The sequence below is a fragment of the Perognathus longimembris genome, chromosome 19 (assembly GCF_023159225.1).
Source record: "Perognathus longimembris pacificus isolate PPM17 chromosome 19, ASM2315922v1, whole genome shotgun sequence".
NCBI classification, from domain to species: domain Eukaryota; kingdom Metazoa; phylum Chordata; class Mammalia; order Rodentia; family Heteromyidae; genus Perognathus; species Perognathus longimembris.
Genome location: NC_063179.1, coordinates 18,942,716 through 18,967,266, shown reverse-complemented (window position 1 = coordinate 18,967,266; position 24,551 = coordinate 18,942,716). Strand labels below are relative to the sequence as shown.

At 38.5% G+C, this 24,551-nt stretch overlaps 1 protein-coding gene across 2 annotated transcripts; it reads left to right on the top strand.

Annotated features, from left to right (window-relative positions):
• Positions 1–210: 210 nt before the first annotated feature.
• Positions 211–22,363, top strand: C1qtnf3 (C1q and TNF related 3). Of its 2 annotated transcripts, none has more exons than XM_048368147.1 (6): positions 211–739; positions 6,584–6,695; positions 9,526–9,680; positions 16,628–16,757; positions 18,246–18,345; positions 21,686–22,363. In XM_048368147.1, the coding sequence occupies exons 1-6, from the start codon at positions 437–439 to the stop codon at positions 21,843–21,845; spliced, it is 960 nt and encodes a 319-aa protein (XP_048224104.1). In that variant the 5' UTR covers positions 211–436; the 3' UTR covers positions 21,846–22,363. The 2 variants fall into 2 exon arrangements, with proteins under 2 accessions (XP_048224104.1, XP_048224105.1); XM_048368148.1 differs by having other exon boundaries at positions 219–520.
• The last annotated feature ends 2,188 nt before the right edge of the window (positions 22,364–24,551 follow it).

Sequence of the window (24,551 nt, the reverse complement as noted above, 5' to 3'; positions counted from 1 at the left end):
CCTGGCAAGCACCAAAAGGAGGTTATTCCAAAAGGCATTTTGGACTGCAAATGCACAGCCTTTCCATGTCTAATCACGAAAGCAAACCACTGGACACATGCTGTCTGTTTCCAGCTGCTGTGTATGTTTTCCTCACACTTGAATGAAAACGTGCCAAGGTGTGACATTTATGAACCCCACCAACTGGGAGCTTTGCACACACCAATCCGTCTTGCCTGTGGTGTGGGGAAATGATGAATGGAGCTGTTCTGTCTGAGGAGGAGGAGGGTTACTGTCACTCTGGCGAGCCTGCAGCCTTATTTATTACACACCAAAGTATAAAACCACCCAGCTGCCTGCAGTTCTCATCTCCAGCCTGGCATTTTCCTGAGGAGACCACAGCGCCTAGAGACCCCGTCATCTTCCTAAGGAGGCTCTTGTGGCTTTGTTGAGAATCATGCTTCAGAGGCAGTTCGTCCGCTGGCACCTGCTGGCTTTGCTTTTCCTCCCATTTTGCCTGGGTCAAGATGAATACATGGAGGTGAGCAGAAGAGCTAATAACGTGGTGGCACGAATAGTGCAGAGCCACCAGCAGACTGGCCTTAGCAGCTCCAGGAGGGAGAAAGTGAGAGAGCAGAGCCATCCTAGAACTGGGACTGTGGATAATAACACGTCTACAGACCTAAAACCCCTGAGGCCACATGAGCTACCGCACCCCGAGGTAGATGACTTAGCCCAGATCACCCCGTTCTGGGGCCAGGTACTCTGAATTCTCTTCTAAGGATTTCTTTGAAAGCTTGATGATTGTTGTTACTGTTGTTTTAACTGAGATTCTTTGGATCAATGCTTGGGAGCAGTTTGTTAAGCTGTTTGTGGGTCTCTGTCAGGGTTGCTCTGGGAAACGAGAGGGACTGCCAGTCTCTGGCAATGTTGAGTTAGGTAGGGGAGCTATAGCACCTTCTTAGCAGAAAGGGGAAAGCAGAAGCCACTTCTTGCTATGCTGGAATTGGATTTCATTCTTGCTCTGTAATGCAGATGAATACGTGGGTGCAAATACTTCTGTGTTCAATAATTAAGAGACACCAACCCTCTGAACTTACCAAAAACAGAGTTATTTTAGTTGGCTTATGAGTTTTCTGTAATGTTTTATGCTGGTTTTGTTTACTGGATTTTTAATATTGTAGGAGGCTGAGCATCTATACTCAGCTTTTGAAAACAGAATCAAAGAAGGTTTTTGTTTATTTTTTTTAAAGATTGCGTATTTAAACTGCAATGGTATGGTATAACTCAATGTCCAGTGATCTTGGAGGACTTCATTTATTTGTATGGGCATAAGCTTAGCATCTAAGGAAATACCATTAACTCTTTTAGCGTAGTGCAAGAGTGAGTTCAGAGCTTGGTGCAGAGAATTGCAGATCAGTGAAGTTAAATTTCATTTTAAATACTAAAAACAGGCAGAAATAGATTTTGATTTACCTCTTAACCATGCCAATATACTGAATATATAGGAATCAGATGAGGTGGAGGGATGCAAGAAAAAAAGTAGCTTAATTATGTGATCTTTGAACCAGTAGCTTTTGCAAGAGTTCAAGAAATAATGACTGCTATGCATTAGAAGCCCCATTTTTTCTCCTATGGTTGAAATCTAAATTTTCCCTACCACAGACTGAGAACTTGGGATTAATTATCTGGTTGCATGATCAGGTCAGATCACACATAGAATCAACAGCAGGGCTGGGAAGACAGGAGAGTCATCACTGAACTATGAAACCAGTTTCCCAAAAATTCTCTGTGGGGCTGTGTCAAGGGGGAGAAACAAAGAGACACAATGATAACCGATAAATAGAATTTCACTTTTAGAGACAATAATTGAATTGGACAGTCTTCTGGCTGAATGCTAACTTGTGTTTTCCTGATTAGTGAAAGACATTGCAATTCTTGTCCTGGTTTTTATCTGGAGTTTCCATTTCAATACATTGTTTCCTTCTTGGTTGGAAGTACCCAGACAGAGCAGAAAGCCTTTATGTCATCTTGGCTCATTATTTCAGGGCAACCAATAACCAGTATGCCACTGAAATCCAAATTACATTTCTATTCCACCTCATATTCTGGTCCTTGGTTTCTGAATTTTTTCCAAAATCCCAGTAAGATATACTTAGACCCACTGGTATTCTGGAAGCTTTCAGTACAATTTCTCTCTGCAGACATTGAGTGGGGGGCTCTTCTACATTCTTTCTTCTTTCCCTCCTCCACATCCTCATCCTTTATCTTAGTTCTTCTTGGTCCACATTCTTGGCTTATACTTCATACCAAGATTTTAGAATGGGATCAAGACTATAAATATACCCAACCTCCTATCTTTAGGGCTCTAGTGGAGATAATTGTTAACTAAATTAATTAAGTATAATTAAATACAACATGATAATCAAGATACATGCAGAGGAGGCAATTGAGAAAAAGTTAGTGTAGATAGAGTAGTTTTGACCAAAACAGTAACAAAAAACTACCAAAACCATCTTAAGAGATGAGACATAAAGGGTGTTTAACACAGCAGAATTTTTTTTTAATTGTAAGAGAAGCAATTAGAGAAAATCTGAGGATCTGTGTGTGGTTAGGCTTTAATCTCTTAGGAGCTGGGCTCAGAACTATGGAGGGTGACATCAGATTTGAATGTCAGACAAGAAAAGTTTCTTTTGCCCTGTGAAAGAGCTTAAGATTTTCATTGTTTCCAGTGTTTTCTTTGTCTTTCATTGCAAAGTAGTGAGGTAATAAGATACATGCTCTGGGAAGATAGGTGGCTCTAAAGTTCATGGTGGATTAGAATGGCATGGTGATCAATATTCTTTTTTTCATTGCCCCTCTGTCAATCTCATTTATCAGTCTCTTGGCTATCAGTTTCCTCCTGGTTACTTATTTCTTTTCTTCCCATCTCTCTCTGTCTCTCCCTTCCTTTTTTCCATCCTTCCTTCCTCCCTCCCTTCCTCCCTCCCTCTCTCCCTTCCTCCCCCCTCCCTCCTCCCTCCTTTCCTCTATTCCCTCTTCTTTGTGTTGGAGAAGGAATGAGGAGCTCCCTTTCACAGAAGTCAATACTAGTAGAATGAAGTTCTGAGTACTGTCTCCAGGCTCCCATCTGCAAAACAGATGCCTCAGTGGGACACCCCTTTCCTCCCATGCTCATCATTTGTGTGCTTTGAGTGAACAATTTCTACCTGATTTGGGAAAGGAGATGGTATATATAAGAGGGTTATAGATACCAATGTCTGTATGTTAAAACTTCAGAATCAACATATAGTGTGAAGCCTGTTTAAAATCTGTCTAGCAACAGCCTCTCTAGAATTGCTCCAGTGGACTGGTCTTTGAAAGAGAAGGTCAGAAGGAGGAACATGTAAGGAAACGTCATCCAAGTTTTCTCAGGAGGTGCTTAGCTAGGATAACAGGAGGTCTCTCACTGCACTCGTGACAGCTCTTCATGCCTTAAGTGATTCCAAGTAGTTTGCACATGTACCACAAGGCTTTGGTAACTTTAGTCCCAAACATACTTGTCTCTTGGTGACCAGACTTTACCCATTAAAAAATAGTTGGGTGCTGGTGGCTTATGCCCATAATCCTAGCTATTTGTTAGACTTTTTTTTTTTTTTTTTGCCAATCCTGAGCCTTGGACTCAGGGCCTGAGCACTGTCCCTGGCTTGTTTTTGCTCAAAGCTAGCACTCTGCCACTTGAGCCACAGCACCACTTCTGGCCATTTTCTATATATGTGGTGCTTGGGAATCGAACCCAGGGCTTCATGTATATAAGGCAAGCACTCTTGCCACTAGGTCCCCCCCTCGTTAGACAAATTTGAAGATCAAGCCACCTGGACAAAAAAAAGTCCATGAGACTCTCATCTCCAATTAACCAGCAAAAAGCTGGATGTAAAGCTGTGGCTCAAGGAGTAGAGTGCCAGTATTGAGTGAAAAAGCCACAAGAGAATTTATGTCCTGAGTTCCAGCCCCAATACTGGCACATGTGCGTACACACACACACACACACACACACACACACACACACACACACCATTTAAATTTTCATTTTGAGATTTTCTTTGCATTTTAGAGGTAGGAGATGAAAATACACGACTGTCCTTTCTAATTGTGTACTTTAGTAAACAAGATAAATAGAGTCTGGGAATAGTGGAGACTTCTTTCTTTCAGTTCATGTGAAACTGAGATGGGAACTTTGGTTCCAGGCCAGTGGTAGTTGCTATATCCTTAAGCATCTCAATGTTTCCATTCTATTCTTACACAAGTGGTTCTACTTCAGGATTTTCTTCCTTTCTCCTCTCTTCACTGTCTCCACCATTCATCACTGGCAAAGCTGTAGGCTTCCTGGGGTTTAACAGCTGTATTTTGCATTAGCAAAAACCAAACCAGTAAATGATGGATGAACATGTATCTTGGTTTAGAAAGCAGAGTTGTGGTGTCTTTTCATTTTCCAACTGTCCTGAAATCCCTCATCTCTGACCAAGTGCTTTACTTGATATTCTTCCCTGTACCAATTTGATGAAAGGGTTTTACAGACTCTCTACCCATTCAAGGTTGACCTTGGTAGACAGAGGACAAACTAGGAGTGAGCTAAATGTATAGCTGTGGCTCCTCAGTACTTGGGTTCTGAGTTAAGGCAGGAATCTATTAGACCACAGCTTCTTTCCAGTACTTTTTTGCTGAAGAGTTCATGGAAAACTTTAGGGGAAAGAGATGAAAAAGATCAACTCATTTGTATTAAAAATAACTAAACAAAACGAAAAGGGTAGAGTAGAGCCAAGGGAAGGGGTAGACAAAAAGAAGGGGGAATACAGTAAAAAAAAATAATGTGTAGTCCACAAAATTGAGAAAAGTGAGGGAAGGGGTGGGTTGGGAGGGATGGGTGAAAATGTTGCAAGGGGTGACATTGATCAAGATGCACTGTGTTCAGAAACTGTTTTGTTGAATGGCAATTCCTTTGTACAACTACTTAAAAAGAATATTAACAAAAATAAACAAAAGTAAGAGTCAAATGTTCAGAAACATGAAGCTTTCATTTATTTTCTGTTTGAGTTTCTAGTGATGGAGAAAACTTGAATTTTAAATTATTTCCCTCCTCTTCTTCCCTCTTTTTTCTTCTCCTTTCCCCTCTCATTCTATCTTCCTTTTTCTCTATCTCTATCTTCCTTTTTTCTCTATCTCTCTTTCACCCTTTTCTTCATCCCTCTCTCTTCCTCTCTTTTGAGAAACAAATACCTTAGCAACAATCTTCTGTTTTCAGAAGAGTGTTGAGTTATAACTAGTGTCTAGGAAAGTTTCCACAAGTATTTCATATGACATAATTAAAGGCATGTTGCCAGTTTATATGAGAGTTCAGATTTTACAAGCAACTTTAACTCTTTTGCCAACCAACTTATACCAGATTTTGCTAGCACCTTTACAGCAGGCATACATTTAGGAAATAAGTCTTCATATAAATGATCATTCTACTTGGTACCTCATTTGAGCATATTTAGTATCCATTCAGAGTGGCTGGAAATGTGGCCTAGTGGTAGGGTGCTTGTCTAGCATGCATGAAGCTCTGGGCTCAATTCCTCAGCACCACATATACAGCTAGAAGTGGTGCTGTGGCTCACATGGTAGAGCGCTAACCTTGAGCAAAACAGACGCCAGAGACAGTGCTCAGGCCCTGAATTCAAGCCCCAGTACTGGTAAGAAAAAAAAAAGAATCAATTGTTAGTATCCATTCAGGGGTCCTTACATGATTATCAATAGCAAGATAGTCACTTTACATCTTAAACTAGAATATGTAAAATATCAAACAATTGTAAAGAAGAAGTAAAAATTATTTTAAGGTGGAGGTGATAAAAGTGTACTGGACCTACAATTCTTAATCAGTTATTGTATTCTTGAAATTTGCCAAGTAGATTTTCAATATACCCAACATGTAGGTGTGGCAATGCACATGTCTATTAGCTCTCAGAACCACATGTTGAATATATTCTTATACAATTTTCAACTGTCAGCATAGCAAGTTAATAATTGTATTGACTAAAGAATAGCTCTTTAATTTTAGCCCAAGTGGGTTATGGCTACTTGATGAAATAGACCACACAATTCAGTTTCTATCCACTCTTAATACAGCTCTCCAGCCAGAATTAGGGATAGTGCTGAGTAGCCTTGTTTGGAATCAGTACTTTTGTAGTTTGAGGCTCATCTCAGTCTGGCTGTATCTGAGGTTAGGTACTGGGAGAGGGAAAATGCTTCCAAGTTCACTTCAGGAGTTTCTGCCTTTCCTGTTATAGGTAGACACAGGAAGGCACAGTCCAAAGGCACACCCTTGCTTCCCACTCCCTCCCTCCCAACCTGCCCTAAGGTGCATGCTCTTCTGTTGACTTCCTTCTGCCTTTTTCCTTGATGATCCACTCAGCTACTCCATGATCCTTATGTCACAGATATTGCCTTCAGGCCCTACATGGTCTTTTCTGATTTGGTTGTGTGTGGATTGATGTGAAGCTTGCCTAAGGGTCAAGCACAGAGGAAAAAGACTAATGATGGCTCACAAGTGCTCTTCCTTGATGCCTCTTTTTCTATTCTTCTTAAGCCCCCACAAACTGGAGGGATGCCCCCAGATTGCAGCAAGTGTTGTCATGGAGACTATGGCTTCCGTGGCTACCAAGGCCCCCCTGGACCTCCAGGACCTCCAGGTATTCCAGGTAAGGATGAACAAGATGCACTTTCGGTCTAATAGCAGATTGTACAGGAAAAAGAGGCCAAGCGCAAACCGCAATAACTTGGGATCTTTTGTGTATGATCCAAAGGATATTCATAGAAAACAAAAAAGGGAAGCATTGCCAGAATCATACCTGTAATTCTAGCCACTCTGGAGGCCAAGATCTTAGGATCATAGTTCAAAACCAGACTGTATAGAACAATCTAAGCAACCCTCTCATTTCCCATTAACTAGGGGGAAAAAAAGCCAGAAGTGGAGGTATGACTCAAGTGGTAGAGTACCAACCTTGAGTGCAAAAGCCCAGCAAGAAACCTTGAGTTTAATCTCCCATGCCAGCACAAATAAAAGAAAAATAGGGTAGAGTAGGAAAGCCTAGTTTATTAGATGAGTTTAAGTAGAATAGTACAAACTCAACAGAAATTATTCTTTATGCTATTTAAAGAACCCACAAAGCTTCACCCTGGAGTTCAAGACTTATACTCAACATTTACTGTAGAACTACTAGCTCTTCATTGGGCCCTAAACATTATTTGTTGTTTGTTTATTTATTTATTCATTTATTTCAATGGTACTGGAGTTTGAACTCAGGGCCTTGAACTTGCTATGCAGGTGCTCTACTACTTGAGCCATGCTCTCAGCTCATTTTGGTTATTGTTTAGCTAGGATCTCAAGCTTATACCTTAGCTAGCCTGGCCTAATCCTTGTCAAGGGCATGCCACTAATGACCTATAATCACTCACTAGACCCCACTTCTTAAGATTTCTCCCACCTTCTTCAACAGTGCTACCTGGAGAGCGAGTTTTCAGTTCATGGGACTATGAGGGATCATGTATCTAAACAGTGGCAGCCAGTATTTCTGCCACAGTATGCTTTATGCATGATCTAACTTTTAGGAGATTTATAAAGAAGATGCAAGTAGTGAGGAAAGCTTATTGAGCTAGGTTATAGTTATCTTCCTGCTGCACACATTTCTGTTTCATTATAGGCATAGCTAAGTCTCCTCTCCCCCTCCCCCCCCCCGCCCCTAGTCTCAGCTGATTCTCTGTTGGTTTCCACACCTGGGTTCCTGGAAACAATTTTGGGTTCCAGCGTGGAGAATGCAGCCCAGTTCTTTAGGGCCCTTGAGATACATAACTCCTCTATCTTTGCTATCCTACTCTGGTTTCTCAGGTCCAGGGGCATTCTGGGATACTGCAAATACACTGGGTCGGCCCAGGGTGGGGCATGCCAGGTCACCTCTATCTCGGGGGTGGGGTGGGGTTGTGCCTTTCCCCCAGATTGTCCAGAGTTTTATTGCCCTTCTTTCAAGTCCATTACGGGGAACAGGACTTCTTGTCAGGCTTCAGCCAGAAGCCTCTTGCTCTTACCTGGATTCCCTTCCTTTATGTTAATGTTTATTGGCTTTGGTTTAGTTTTCCATGCTTCTGGAAAGCTTCTATGAATTTCAGGTTGAGGTTTAAAATGTAACTCATCACTGGTATGGAATGGGTGTCACTGCCCACTAAGGCAGAGGCAGTGATGGTGAGAGTAGCAGTATTGAGCATTTTCTGAAATCTCAGATACAGAGAGATCTGAAGTTATAGGACAGGCTGGCCTTGGTTAAATATTTTCCAAAGCACAGTTTTTCTTTAATCAGACAAAGTTCATTCCCTTGGAATAGTTGCAGGCTCGTTAGAATGTTTGATCAAAGGTAACATGCAAAATAAACAGAGAAATGGCCTGAATTTTATCAAACAATCATACAAGCAAGAGCTGTAGAAATTGTCTCTTAGTGGCAAAACGAAGCACTGAACTTAATTAAGTCTTTCTTTCAAAACTATTATGTTTTATCAGTGAGTTTAATTTTATTTCTGTTATAAAAGTGATTCATTATCTTTGGTAGAGAACATAAAAGAGTTGGAAAATAAACAGAATGACACAAAAACCACTCATCCCATCTTTTGGAAAAGGATGTTATAAATACTTTTACATAATATATTCAAGACATTTTCCATTGTGGACATACATGTATATAATTCATATTATATTTATTGTGGATATGTGTATACATATCTATGTAGTTCCAAACTGAAGTGGCATTTAGGCAATTCCTATTTATTCATGCCTTCTCTTATGTGCAAACATCATAGATATGAATATATCATTAAGCGCTTTTTCCAGCATTCTTTTCCTTATTACCATATAACAACATTTACTCAAGTATGCCATTTAAAATAGTCATTCTAATATTGGCAGTTATTTAATCATTTCTGCCTTACATATGAAACTGTAACCTCTCTGTACTCCACTTTGACAATAAAGAAAAAAAATAACAAAATGGTCTTCCACACAGGTTTGTTTTATAGAAAAACAGGCTGTTGAGCCTTACATTTTCTAAAGCTGTTCTACAGCTCAGTTAAAAGAACCCAGTGACCATGTTCCCTTGCTTGTATTTGTGATTCTGTCAGATAGCCCCATTTTACAATTGTGTGAATGTGTATATGTACACACAGTAGTGTGTTAGTGTATTAGTAGTAGTGTGTAGTGTATTACTACAGTTTGAACTCAGGGCCTTGTACATGCTGGGCAAGCAGTCTACCATTTGAACCACAGCTTCAGGCCATGTTACTTTAGTTTGGTTTTCAGATAGGGTCTCACACTTTTGCAAGGCCAACCGAAGGTCTTTTCTACTTCCCAAGTATCTGGAATTGTCTGTGTACTCCACCACAAATGGACATGCTTGGATATTTTTGAGAATATGGCTGTGACTCTCTAAAAGCAGATGGTAAATGGAAGTGACTAAATTTACTCATATGAAGATTTTCTTGTTTAAGGTAACCATGGAAACAATGGAAATAATGGAGCCACTGGCCATGAGGGGGCCAAAGGTGAGAAAGGAGACAAAGGTGACCTGGGACCTCGAGGTGAGAGGGGACAGCATGGCCCGAAAGGAGAGAAGGGCTACCCCGGAATTCCACCAGAACTGCAGGTAATCTGCTCTCTGCACATCTGCAAATGGCAACTAAACTTTCCTGACCACTAGAGTCCTGGAAGCAGAAGGTTTGTATGCTTCAAGCCTCCATCGATTAATTTCAGACATCTGGGTCTCAATTTGTTTATCTACATCAAGGATATTTGTACAAGTTCTATGCTGCTCATCCTTAGGGAAGAGAGAAATTTATGAAAAGCAAAATCCAACTTACTCATATTACCAAATACAAGCTGATGGCAAGTACAAGCTCATAAGCTATTTTCCAGATGAGAAGACAGGTTAAATAGAAACACTGGCCACATTGAATATATTAACTTTCAGACATATAAATAACGTGATTAATGTTTAGTTCTAGTATTTATTTATAAAATTTTCCATGTTTACATATTTGAATTAATTACATAATGGATATGACACATGTTTTTTTTTATCTACTTGGATTTTCTAGTTCAAGTTTTTGGAGAGTTCTCTCTTCAGAATCTTCTTCTCACTTGGAATATATTTTCTGGAGTCATCCACTCATAGTTTTCCAGACCACATTATTTCAGTTGAAATGCTTTGGAATCCATTTATGAAGTTATGGATCCATATTTTACCCCAAGCTGAAATGTAATTTATCTATTCTTATTTCTCTTTTAATGGATTCTTTTTTTTTTTTTTTTTTTTTTTTTGCCAGTCCTGGGCCTTGGACTCAGGGCCTGAGCACTGTCCCTGGCTTCTCTTTGCTCAAGGCTAGCACTCTACCACTTGAGCCACAGCGCCACTTCTGGCCATTTTCTATATATGTGGTGCTGGGGAATCAAACCCAGGGCTTCATGTATATGAGGCAAACACTCTTGCCACTAGGCCATATTCCCAGCCCTCTTTTAATGGATCTTTAAAATTCTGATTGCAACATCCAAACTTATGAGTTTAGTCATCAAGAAAAATCAAGTCGGGGTAATCTTTTTTAAATAACATTTTAAACTTAATTTTCCCAAGGAACTTATATTGACATTGAAAGGTAGCATGTATTTTTTTTGTTGCTGTTTTAGCTAATATTGCTTTTAGAAAGAGTAGTTTGTGGTTAAAGTATCTGGGAAAATCCTGTAACATCAGAAATTTACAGATAAGTTAATAAAAGAATTTCTATCTATAATATTGGTTGGGCCAATCTGCTTTTTGCTTGGTATATTTTGTACATGGGTTATTATTTGGTCTTGCAAAGCCTTTTGATTTCACTCAAGGCTTGTACTCTGCCTCTTGAAGCACACCACTGGTCCAGCATTTTGCTGGTTCATTGGAGATAAGAATCTCTTGGATTTTTATGCCTTAGCTGGCTTCAAATAATGATCCTCAGATTTTAGCCTCCTGAGGAGCTGGGACTACAGGCATGTGAAATAAATTGTCTTGTGCTCTACTTTAAATCTTTTTAAATAACTTTTTAATGCTTAGCAGATTCAGTAATTTAATATAAATTTACAAAAAGGAAGAAGAGAGACAAAGAGAGAAAGAGGGAGGGAGGGGAAAGGAGGGGGAGAGGGAAAGAGAGAGAGCAAGAGTGAAAGCAAGAGAGAAAGAACCTCTGGCTAGCCTAAGACATTTACTAGGATGGTCAATCTATTGTAAATATATCAAAGCTAGAAACTATAACACAAAATATGCAAATGATTATATGTTAGTTAAGAAGCTCTAGAGTTGTGAGTTTAACGGAAAAACACCCTGGCAATTATTAAGTTTCATTGGTGGCTCTTTTACCCTGATACCATAGTTCAGTCATTTATGAGAACTACTTTTCATGTGCTGCACAAAAGAGAGAAGGCTGGTTTTAGGCAGATTGAGGGACTTCACATTCTTTGAAGCCAGATAATCTTGGCATGTGAAAGATCTCTTAGTTTCATCCACACTCAGTTTTGGACAAGGTTGACACTGACATTCGCATCTCCTTTTCCAATGGTGGTTGCAAGCAAAAGCAAATCTTGACAGGTGGGGTTGTTCTAAGACGCTTTTAATTATCAAAATTTTGTATTTTGAACTTCAGTTTTGTCCTCAAACATCATAGTAATAGCAAAATCAATAGCGGTAGAAGGAGTTATAATAGTGTCTCATTCTCCACTTAAATGATAGAGAAATTTGAAGTTCAAATATAACCTACACAAAATCAATGGAGCTGAGAATCACTCTCATGTTTTTGAAGCTAAGTAGATAATTTCATTCTCAAATTCACAGGTACTTTTGGTTGGAAACATGAACAGTTTTCTTAAGATAATTATTTCCTAATTTCTTTTTCTAATAGAGCTGAAGCTTTCAAAGGCACACAAACTATTATCCAAAAAGTATTTGTAATTAGTTGTGGGTGTAGCTGCCAATAATGAATTATCTGGTTATCCTAAATCTCTGATTTCTGCTCCAATATGACATTGGACAATCATGCTCACAAATTTTTGCTTTTTCACTATGCAAATAAATGTCTAATTTAATCAAACCACTTGTTCTATTTTTTGGATAAATATAAACTTCTCGTTTAAGAGAAAATAGGATTCCCACAATTCTCTTACATTGTAAAATATAAGAAAAGAGCTATGCAAAGGAAAACATGTCCTCAGATGATTGCATATGATTATATAACTTTAAGATTTATGCCTAAAAATGTATGCATACTAAAGTATAAGAATGTATGCTATAGTTTGATAAGAAAGTGTGATATAGGAGGTCTTACTTTATTACTTTGTTTTTTATGAGTAAGCACATCTATGTTTCCTAAATATCTTGAAATGTAAATAAATACAACTCACTAAATTAAAAATTAATATTTTTTCTGAACACAAAGTTGACTTACGCCTTTGTAAAAGTTTTAGTTATTTTGAAGAAACAGGTTTCCTATGAAACTCTATAGAGTAATCATTTTTTTTCAAATTTTTAATATCAAACTGATGTACAGAGAGGTTACAGTTTCATACGTTAGGCATTGGATACATTTCTTGTACTGTTTGTTACCTTGTCCCTCATACAACCCTCCCTCCTCCCCCTTTCCCTTCCCCCCACCCCCCCGGAGGTGTTCAGTTCACTTACACCAAACAGTTTTGCAAGTATTGCTTTTGTAGTTGTTTGTCTTTTTTTACCCTGTGTCTCTCAAATTTGGTATTCCCTTTCAATTTCCTACTTCCAATACCAGTATACACGGTTTCCAATATACTCAGCTAAGATTACAGAGATAGTGTAGGTACAACCACAGGAAGGTGATAAAAGAACATCATCAATAATAGAAGCTACAGATACACATAGGACGTTGAAGGTAGTTACAACTGTGATATAACAATTGTTTCCATAACATGGAGCACATTTCACTTAGCATCATCTTAAGTGATCATAAGGGTATAGCTATTGGGCCTTGTGATGCTCTGCTATGACTTGCCTAAACCTGTACTAATTATTCCCAATAAGGGAGACCAAAGAGTCCATGTTTCTTTGGGTCTGGCTCACTTCACTTAGTATAATTTTTTCCAAATCCTTCCATTTCCTTACAAATGGGACAATGTCATTCTTTCTGATAGAGGCATAAAATTCCATTGTGTATATTTACCACATTTTCCTGATCCATTCATCTACTGAGGGGCATCTGGGTTGGTTCCAGATTCTCGCTATGACAAATTGTGTAGCAATGAACATTGTTGTGCTGGTGGCATTACTGTGATTTTGTTTGTGGTCTTTTGGATAGATACCCAAAAGTGGGGCTGCTGGGTCATAGGGGAGTTCTATATTTAGCCTTCTGAGGAATCTCCATACTGCTTGCCAGAGTGGCTTGAACCAGTTTACATTCCCACCAACAATGAAGTAGGGTTCCCTTTTGGCCACATCCCCTCCAACAATTGTTATTGTTAGTTTTCTTGATATAGGACATTCTTACTGGGGTGAGATGGAATCTCAATGTTTTTTTGATTTGCATTTCTTTTATGGCCAGTGATGTAGAGCATTTTTTCATATGTCTCTTGGCCATTCTCATTTCCTCATCAGAGAAGTCTCTTTGTAAGTCTTTAGCCCACTTGATGAGGGGGCTATTGGTTCTTTGCGGTTTTGTTTGGGAAGAAGGTAATTTTTTTAGTTCTGCATATATTTTAGAGACGAGGCCTTTGTCTGTTGAATAGCCGGTAAAGATCTTCTCCCAGTCTGTGGGCTTTCTGTTTATCTTGCGAGCTATGTCCTTTGCCATGCAGAAGCTCTGCAGTTTGATGCAGTCCCATTTGTCCAACCTTTCTTTGATTTGTAGCCTTTCTGGGTCTTTGTTTAGGAAGTTCCGTCCTGTGCCAAGGAGCCCAAGTGTTTCTCCTACTCCTTCCTTCAGTGTTTTCAGGGTGTCTGTTTTGATTTTAAGGTCTTTAATCCATTTGGAATTGATTTTGGTGCAGGATGATATATAAGGATCTAGTTTTAGTTTGTTGTATGTGTTGAGCCAGTTTTGCCAGCACCATTTGTTAATGAGACTATCTTTCTTCCATACTATTGTTTTAGCTCCTTTCTCAAAGATTAAGTAGGCGTAGTTCTGTGGGTTCATTTCTGGGTCTTCAACTGTTCCATTGGTCTTCAGGCCTATTCCGGTGCCAATACCAAGCTGTTTTTATTACTATAGCTTTATAATACAGCTTGAAGTTGGGTATTGTAATTCCTCCAGCACTGTTCTTTCTGCTTAGGAGTGTTTTTGCTATTCTACGTCTTTTATTGTTCCATATGAATTTCTGGATTGCTTCCTCTATTTCATTAAAGAATGGTGTTGGGATATTAATAGGTATTGCATTGAATTTGTAGACAGCCTTTGGCAATATTGCCATTTTGATTATATTAATCCTCCCAATCCAGGAGCACGGGAGGTTTTTCCATTTCCTTAGTTCTGACTTAATTTCATTTTTCAAGCTTTTAAAGTTCTCATCAAAGAGGTCTTTCACTTCTTTGGTTAAGGTTATTCTTAGGTATTTTATGTTTTTGGGGGCTATTGCAAAAGGAGTTGCTTCCCTGATTTCAGCCTCGGTCTTTGGGTCATTTGCATAGAGAAAGGCCGTTGATTTTTGAAGGTTTATTTTATATCCTGCAACTTTGCCAAAGTTTTGGATCAGCTCTAGTAGCTTGGGGGTAGAGTCTATGGGATTCTTTAGGTATAGGATCATGTCATCTGCGAAGAGAGAAAGTTTAACTTCATCTTTTCCTATTTGGATCCCCTTTATATTTTCTTCTTGCCTAATTGCTCTGGCTAGGATTTCTAGTACTATGTTGAAGAGCAGGGGAGAGAGTGGACATCCCTGCCTTGTTCCTGATTTTAAAGGGAATGGCTTTAGTTTTTCACCATTTAGAGTTATGCTTGCTGTTGGTTTGTCATAAACTGCCTTGATTATATTCAGGAATGTTCCCTGGAATCCCAGTTTTTCCAGGGCTTTTAGCATAAATGGGTGCTGGATTTTATCGAACGCTTTTTCCGCATCCAGAGATAAAACCATGTGGTTCTTTACCTTGCTCCGGTTGATGTGGTGGATTACATTAATTAACTTGCGTATATTAAATCAGCTTTGCATCCCTGGGATGAATCCAGTTTGATCGTGGTGTATGATTTTTTTTATGACCTGTTGAAGTCAATTGGCCAGAATTTTGTTGAGAATTTTTGTGTCTATGTTCATCAAGGAGATCGGTCTGTAGTCCTCTTTCCATGATGAGTCCCTGCCTGGTTTTGGGATGAGGGTTATACTGGCTTCATAGAATGAGTCTGGTAGTGAACGTTCTCTTTCAATTTCATTGAAGAGTTTGAGAAATATTGGTGTGAGTTCTGTTTTGAAGGCCTTGTAGAATTCTGCAGTGAATCCGTCTGGACCTGGGCTTTTCTTGGATGGGAGATCATTTATTGCCATTTCTATTTCAATACTGAATATGGGTCTGTTTAGAAGGTTTAAATCTTCATGGTTGAGTTTGGGGATATCATTTTTTTCTAGGAAATCATCCATTTCTTCCAAGTTCTCGAATTTGTTGGCATAAAGGTTTGCAAAATAGTCCCTTATTATTATAGAGTAATCTTTATTCATAATAATTTGTGCTTTTGAAAGTTTTATTTTTCTATTTTCCCACAGCACAACCATACCTACACCGACACATCGATGGAGTCTGGTATCAAGTCATAGTAATCTTGAGTTAGCTACATTTTAATCAAACAAAGTATGAAATACTTTTTTTTTTTTTAGCATTATCTATATGCAACATTCAGGACTGAAAGTATATTCAAGAAATTTATTCCATAAGAAATTAACAGGTATTTGTAGGGGAAAATTCAAATGGTATAATTCCTTAGGAAAACAAACTCCCAGTCCAACAAAATGAATACCAGGAAACTGGTACTTGAAAGGTATGGAGGAAGGCCACATGGAAGGGGTAGACAAATGTAAAGAGGGAGGTGGGGAGAATCAATATTCAATGCATATCCTATGAAATTAAGAGGGGAGGGGTTGGAAGATAAAGGAGAGAATGATAGAAGGACAACCTTGATCCAGAGCATTATATTTATAAGCCCATTTGTTGGATGATTACTCCTTTATAGAACTACTTAAAATAATAAAAATGAAAAAAATGAGAAAAAAATGAATGCAAGATTACCAAAATTATATTCTTCAAATGCAGGATTTCTCAGTCCTTTAATATGCTAATGTACACTGAATCTACAACTTGAGCATTTCTTCTAAGTTTTCTCAATGTTATTTGATAACACAATTTTCATACAGAAATTTCATATTATTCACATTCTAATAGTTGTATAACCTAGACATATTGGAAATTATTCCTAACATTTATAGATTGCCTCTTTGTCCACAGATGAGAGTAGAAATTATTTCCTAAGTTGCTGTTACAAATAACATTGCGATAAATTTACCTGTATAAAAATGTTGTTGGTTTAAAATAAATGGTCTATTAAATGACCCCTAATGTCTTCGTAGATTGCATTCATGGCTTCTCTGGCAACCCACTTCAGCAATCAGAACAGTGGGATTATCTTCAGCAGTGTTGAGACCAACATTGGAAACTTTTTTGATGTCATGACTGGTAGATTTGGGGCCCCTGTGTCAGGTGAGATATAAAAATAAATAAATCATTGACTTAATCACTCTAGTAATCAAGAAAGGGAAAGAAAGGGGAAATGAGTGAAGGAGAAATGAGGAAGGGAAAGAGAAAGAAGTTAGAAAGAAAAAAGGAAAGAAATTGAAGGGAGGGAGAGAAGAAAAAAGGAAAAGGAGGGAAGGAAGATGAAAGCATGGAGTGAAGGATATAAGGAAGGAAGGGCAAGAAGACAGGAAGAAAGAGGGGAAGGAAAGGGAAGCAAAGATAAGGAAAAGTCATTTGAATTCTTTCTGACTCAGGTAAAAATAGATCATATAGATTTGTTGAATTTCAAGTAAATGTATTAGACTGTGAAAAGAGAACAGTATTTTTGAATTACATTCATAGCTATTAAGATTATTAACTTTAGTTTCAATGGAAACAATCCCTGAGAGGACACAGTAACCTCTGATATTAAAACCTTCAGAACATAATTCCCACAGTTTGGGTCATCCCTGTGAGCTTACTTTATCACTGTGTCAGGGGGTAACTGACTCAATTGTTTTAATAATGAACATGGAGTAATATATATTCAAAAACTCCAAATACTTTGTTCAGCAGAATATTTTCTGTCCTGTTTACATAAAATACATTCTCTACTTCCCAACTGAACTTTGTTTTAAGAAAAAAAGCCAAGCCAGGCATTGAAGGCCCACATCAGTAATCCTAGCTAATCAGGAGGCAGAGATCTGAGGATCTCTGAGCTAAGGTGAGGTGAACATCTTCCTTTAAAGACTTTATGTAAATCTCATTAGGGATACAGACTTTATCTTTATGAAAAGTCTCTAGTTTTTAAAATGCTGATGAGAATAAAGGGATCCCTATACAAATAAAGGCCAAAAAGGAAAATATGTGCTATCAAGTATCCACAAGCGCCAAGCTACAGGATCAGCTTAGGCATTGAACAACCAATGAATGGACAAAAAAAATGTGGTAATACACACAATGGAGCACTTCTCAGGCAAATAAATAAAAATGAAAGAATGTCATTTGCAGGGAAGTATATTGAACTGAGATCATCAGGTTGGGATAAGCCAAGCTCACAAAGACAAATACTGTGTATGTGGAATAATCTAGATCTGAAAGAAAAATTGTCAAGATTGTAGAAAGGGACAGTTTGGGGGAGAAGCAATGGGAGGAAGGAAAGACAGGAGAGGGAGGTAGGAAGGTGAAGAGATCAAAGTACATTGTGTGTGTGTGTGTGTGTGTGTGTGTAAATAGCATAATGACACCTACTAAATCCTAAAAGGGAGCAAAAGGCTAAGATAAAGTAAGAGGGATTTTTTTTATTAAATTACATTATATGCATGTGTGTAAATATGACAATGAAATTCCTTTGTTCAGTTAATTTACACCAATGAAACTAGAACATAAGAAGTGACTTCATTTGACATTTCTTTAGATCTTCTCTGTATGATGCATTTATAAATATGAAGGAAAATGCTTGCCTCTTTTCAGGTGTGTATTTCTTCACCTTCAGCATGATGAAGCACGAGGATGTAGAGGAGGTATACGTGTACCTTATGCACAATGGTAATACGGTCTTCAGCATGTACAGGTGGGTGGTCTTTCCTGTCACAGGTCTCATCTATGTTGCCATTGCTTGGGCAGAGGAAGTCCTTACATGGAGCCTAACATGAGACTCCACACACCGATTATTGCAGGATGAATCTGAGTATCAGCAGGCTGATGACACCTTGAGCTAATTACTAGCTGATCTCTCCAAACAGATCATGTGGATTATCTTTTCAAATTGATTATTTTCTCCTTCTTTCTCTTTCATTTCTTTTGCCTTCGTTCTGCCCTGCCCACTTTGTCTGTAACTTTGGCCCTACTGATGGCCTTAGCCAACATTGCTGAGCCTGGGATGTTGAGAAAGCTTGACTTCGTTCCTTAGTCAATGCTGCTACTCTGATAGTTCTCTGAGCAACCTGGCCTTAGGGGTTCTTGGAGAGATTATTTCAGAAGGCAAGATACTGTGCTTTAACATAGAGATAGCAATTCAACACCTTCCTTATAATTATATAAGCTATCGATTGTCTGTGATAAACTTTGTAGGTGACACCCTTTTTAATGACTTGTAATGCTTGTTTGTTTCTGGAACCCCTCTTGCAGGGAAAGATATACTTGAGATGACAGAGAGGAAAACAATGTAACTCATTAGTATAAGTGATACTGCTCAAACAAACCAAAGTTTTGTTTTGCTTGAACAATCTAGGACAAAGTACCAGATTGGGGAAGGCGGACATTAGTGTTGGGAGTACAGAAAGAGACCATGCAGCAATGGTTGTAAAGTGGGGGTGGGGTGGAGTGGGGTGGGGGTGGTGTCAGGATGATAAAAAGAACTCTGATATCTATATCACTGATTTAAAAAGAAATACATCACTGGTCATTGTGATTGCCAGAGATAAAAGGAAAGAACAAAATGCTTGTGGAAATTTATTTATTTATTTATTGTCAAAGTGATATGCAGAGGGGTTACAGTTTCATACATAGGCAGTGAGTACATTTCTTATCCAACTTGTTACCCCCTCCCTCATTTTTCTCCCACCTTCTCCCCTCCCCATTTCCCTCCACCCTCCCCATGAGTTGTACAGTTGGTTTACAGCATATAGTCTCTTAAGTATTATTGTTGCATTGGTTCATCCTTTATCTTTTGTCTCTCCATTTTGATGTTCCTCTTCCCTTCCCTAGTTCCCATAAACATATATACAATACCCATCATCACAATTTGCCATTGCTAAAATATGGAATCAACCCAGATGCCCCTCAGTAGATGAGTGGATCAAGAAAATGTGGTACATGTACCACATGCCTCTATCAGAAAGAATGACATTGCCCCATTCATAAGGAAATGGAAAGACTTGGAAAAAAAATCATACGAAGTGAAGTGAGCCAGACCCAAAGAAACATGGACTCTACGGTTTCCCTCATTGGTAATAATTAGTACATGTCTAGGATAGTCCTAGCAGATTACAATAGCTATGTCCATATGAACACATAAGATGATACTAAGTGAAATGAACTCCCAAGTTATGGAAACAAGTGATTTATCGTTGTTGTTATTTTCAACATACCATGTGAAATTATGCCTTTTTCTTTTGTCTTTCTTACCCATGGTTTTGCCCCCGATGTCACTGTAACTTATTTTGGTACACTGGGTATTGTATATACACTTGTGGAAATGTTTATGTATGTGGCATTCTTTTGAAAGAATTCAATCCCAATGTTGCTAATTCCACTCAACTAATGCAAGGAGGTACAGAGTAGCAGGTGTAGCTCCTTATGGAGGAGGGAAACGTGGATTCTGGCAAATAGCCGTCCCTGCTCCTCTGACTTCCAATTATCTGTTGAGTTCTTCATCACCCAATTAGAATATATATCTCCCCAACTCTGTGACCTTTGGGAGACAGCCTGAACCACAGCTCAGTTATCAAGCTGAAAGTCCCAAATCAGAAGTGCTTTTCATTAAATCAGTCCTCCCCTAGTTTTTCCTCTAGCTTCAGCTTCTTCCTTGTGGAGGGTCTTCTTTGTCTGTTTTCCTCCATGACCATGTCTAAATGGTGAGTAGATCTTCAAAGCCCATTTCCTGCAGGTGAAATTTTGAGGTTAAGTCAAACATCTCAAGTCCTTTTAAGTCTAGGCTGGATCATGGGCAAAACACTTTTCTCAGAAACCTGTGGGATTTTTCTGTATATAACAGTTACAAGGCTTAGACAACAACACATAGTCAAGCAGAAGCTTAACTGACGAATTTCAACATGCCATTCATTTGATTCCTTGTCCTTCTATTATTCTCTCAATTTAATGGACGTTACCAGGCCTTATAAAACAATATATTTGGATAGAAAGGCAATACTTTTCATCAATCAGGTTAACACAGCAGTGCCTATTTGATTGAATGAAGATTATTAGTGGGGAAAAATCCTTGTGGCTACCCCTCCAGGAATAAAAACACTTGCTTTTTCAACTTTGTTAGGCAATGACTCATTAGAAGTAAAAAAAATGTCTGTTTCAAAATTGTCAGTTCTTGTCTTTTGTGGAAATCTTGTAAAAGCTCAGAGGAATTTTTAATGGTTTTCTTTACTGAGCATATAGGCATTAGGTCTATCTGAAAAGCTACCATGTTTTTCCAAATGTTTTGCCACAGTGTTACATGGCCAGCTTTCTCATCCGAACACAAGCCAACACAGCACATTTTCTTTCAGGTTATGGAAGCATCATTCCTGAGTACAAAATTGTAGATTAGTTAGGGGAAATATAAGTGTGTAATGAAGACTCAGTGTAATGGTTCAACCATAATAGAGATTTCTTTCCTTCTCATATGGCAGCCCAGGGCAAGTAGTTTGGAGTGGATGGTTAGCTAAAAGAAAGAGAGCTCTCCTCTACAAAGAGGTCTTCATGAACCTACACTTCAAAGTGGAGCTGTGGCCAAGTGGGAGAGTGCCGGCCTTGAACGAAAAGCCAAGGGACAGTGCCCCAGCCCTGAGTTCTAGTCCCACTATGAACAGAAAAGCAAAGAATAAACAGAGTTCTGGGGCTGGGATGTAGTTCAGTGGCAAAACACTTTCCTAGCAAATGCAATGTCCTGAGTTCAATCCCCACTACCAAAAAGAAAAGACAAAAAAAAAAAAAAACACAACAAAAAAAGAGTTCTCTATATGGGTTTCGAGGCCATTCAAATCACTGTCACTCATGTTCCAGATAGTTGTAAAGGGGCAAGAAGGAATGTTTGTGAGCAATAGGAACAGCACATGTTATTTCTGCTCATAGGCTATTTAGAAAACCTACTACACAACCATACCTAAATGTATGAAGGAAAGGCTGCATGGATGTTAGTGAAGAGTTAACTGTAAAATGCAAAAACTTAAGTCGTTTTGCTTCCTTCTTCTTTCTAGCTATGAAACAAAGGGGAAATCCGACACATCCAGCAACCATGCAGTACTGAAGCTGGCCAAAGGGGATGAGGTGTGGCTGCGCATGGGCAATGGTGCCCTTCATGGGGACCACCAGCGATTCTCCACCTTCGCAGGCTTCCTGCTCTTTGAAACGAAGTAAATAGATGAGCTCCATGTTGGGGACGACTTGTAGCTGATCTGGGATTGTTGTGATTTGAGAAATGGCAAAGTTGGGGATTTAAAGGCCATGTTAAAAACACCAGCTACACTGCTAGTCAGGTTACAGGTACACCAATAATATTGGATGATGCAGGGGAATAAAGCACCAAAGAGTCCTTCCAGATGGTCTTGAGAATTTACTCAGCATCTTTATCATTATTCCCTGTGATACTTAAACAAGGAATTATTCCATGATGCATGTTGGAAATAATTATTCTTATCAGAGAAATCATATGCAAAAAAAGTTCTGGTGCTCATGTTTTGATTTAGTATCAGCTTTCAGGAATGTCTGAAGTTCTGAGTTCATTCTTCTTTGCAACATTTCAGAGGACAGGATACAATTATCATCCTATTCTGGGGCATGTACAAAGGCCTCACACTAGAAACTACATGTGGGAAGTACAACTTTTCATCTAGGGGGTAATAATATTCTCAAGTAAAGTAGAGATCTTTATTTTTTTTTAAGTAATTCCAAAGAGCTTTTGGACAGTAAAAGTATTGATGAGGCTCACAAATAGATGGTTTTCCCTTTTGGTTTTTTAAAATAGATGCTTCTGCCATGAAACCTTTACTTATAATGGCTTGAAGTTTGAGCATCAAAATATTCTCACAATCTAAAATTGTGAGATTTAGACATCAGATTTTTTTCTCTTTGCAATGGTATTTCTTTTAATGTAATAGATTTTTTGTTGACTCCAGGATGCAGAACCTGCATAGGTTGATATAGAATAGATGTTGTCACAGTACTTTCTTTTAACTTGGAAATTATTTGGATATGTTTATATTTTACACACACTATGTTATACTGAAGGGGCTGTAAACTTAATTATGCACAGCTAGACCAATAGATACAAATGTAAGGGTATGCCAATCCAGAAACATACCAAAATGTCTTCAGTTTCTATTCACTCAAGGACTCTCATGGCTTCCTTTATGACTGTATTTAATGTTCACAGAGTAGTTTGATATACCAGGTTTTGTAGGAGGTTCACTTGGCTTTTTTAGCCAGTCCTGGGGCTTGAACTCAGGGCCTGGGCACTGTCCCTGAGCTTCTTTTGCTCACGGCTAGCACTCTACCACTTGGCGCCACAGCGCCACTTCAGGCTTTTTCTGTTTGTGTGGTGCTGAGCAATTGAACCCAGGGGCTTCATGCACACTAGGCAAGCACTCTACCACTAAGTCACATTCCCAGCCCATTGGCTTTTGTCTTTGTCCACCCAAAAATCTATTATCAAAGGATTGAACTCGCCACCAAAACATACCATAGGAATATGCCCTGAATTCTGAAGATATTGCCTCAGATAATACCTCATATTTTTTCAATGCTGAACCCAGGCTCTTTCACATACTAAAAAGCACTCTACCAATCTCCTTTGGTATCCAAATGTGTTTCTTCTACACACTTCTTAGTAGTGCAATTTTTGTTTGCCTTGATATTAAAGCATATTTAAAATGCTACGCTGATATGTCTATCTGAAAAATATAATGTAATTCATTTCCTCTGAATAATGAGGCCTACAATGGGAATTTCCACACAGGCTTTTAAAGTATGGGTTTCTTTGTATTTGGTTTCCCAGCAGCTAGTGGCAGAGAGAGCTAAGTAGAACTACCTTATCAGCTAACTCAGTTACAATTTCAGAAACAGACTAGACTACTAGGCTCAGTTCGGCTTTGCATGTTTTCTTTCTAATCCACAAATGTGTTTAAAAGTTCCTATTATCCACATATAATGCTCTTTAGAAAGCAAATGCCTATCTGCTATAATGTGTTTCATTGGAAATATTTTTATGATTTTGTATGTTTATCCCCAGTAGGGTGTAGAGTCATGAGGTTGAAGTTTATTGTGATCAAATATCATATGTCGCATAAGTAACTTGCTAATTGCTAATTCGGTGTCATTTGTTGACCTAAGAAATTTTCTATCCAAATAATGTATACTACTTAATAAGTGGCTTAGAGAAAGATTTTGGTCTGGCTTTAGATAACACTGCAGCAAAAAATGTAATAAACATACATGGAAATGAATATACCTTTGTTAAACTCATTGTTTTATATTAAAAAAAAATAAAATGTAGTAGTCATACAATTGCAAGTCATATCATTGCCACAAAGCAAAATATTTTCACGTAGACAATGAGAATAGTCATGAGACCCAGAGATGTGAGCATGGGTATGGTCATATATCTACCAAATGCTACCTTTTGAGGTTATTTTACTGTTGTAACAATGTTTAAGAAATTATAGTTGGAAATCTAAATATCTCTCAGTGGACAGTCTTCACTATATACCTCAAGTGTTTCTAGAATCATGCCCAAATTCTGGTTTTCACCGTAACAGACAACCAAGATTTGACTGTAAGCAGGTGGAAAGTAGCTTGGACTTGCAAATGAATCCCAGGGGTAAAGAAAAATGACCCATGAGGAAAATGAGAGACAGCCCAAATAATGAACAATGTTTTCACCATTTTACCCATGATCATAATTACAACAGAGTCCACTCTTACCTGTGCCTTTGTTTCCAGCAGTTACACTGGCATGAAGTCAAATGAGGTTTTGAAATATTACAGAGAAAATTCCAGAAACAATGCCTAAGATTTGAAATGTCTATCAAGTTTCAGTAGCCCAATCAGGTCAACTTCTGTCTCAAT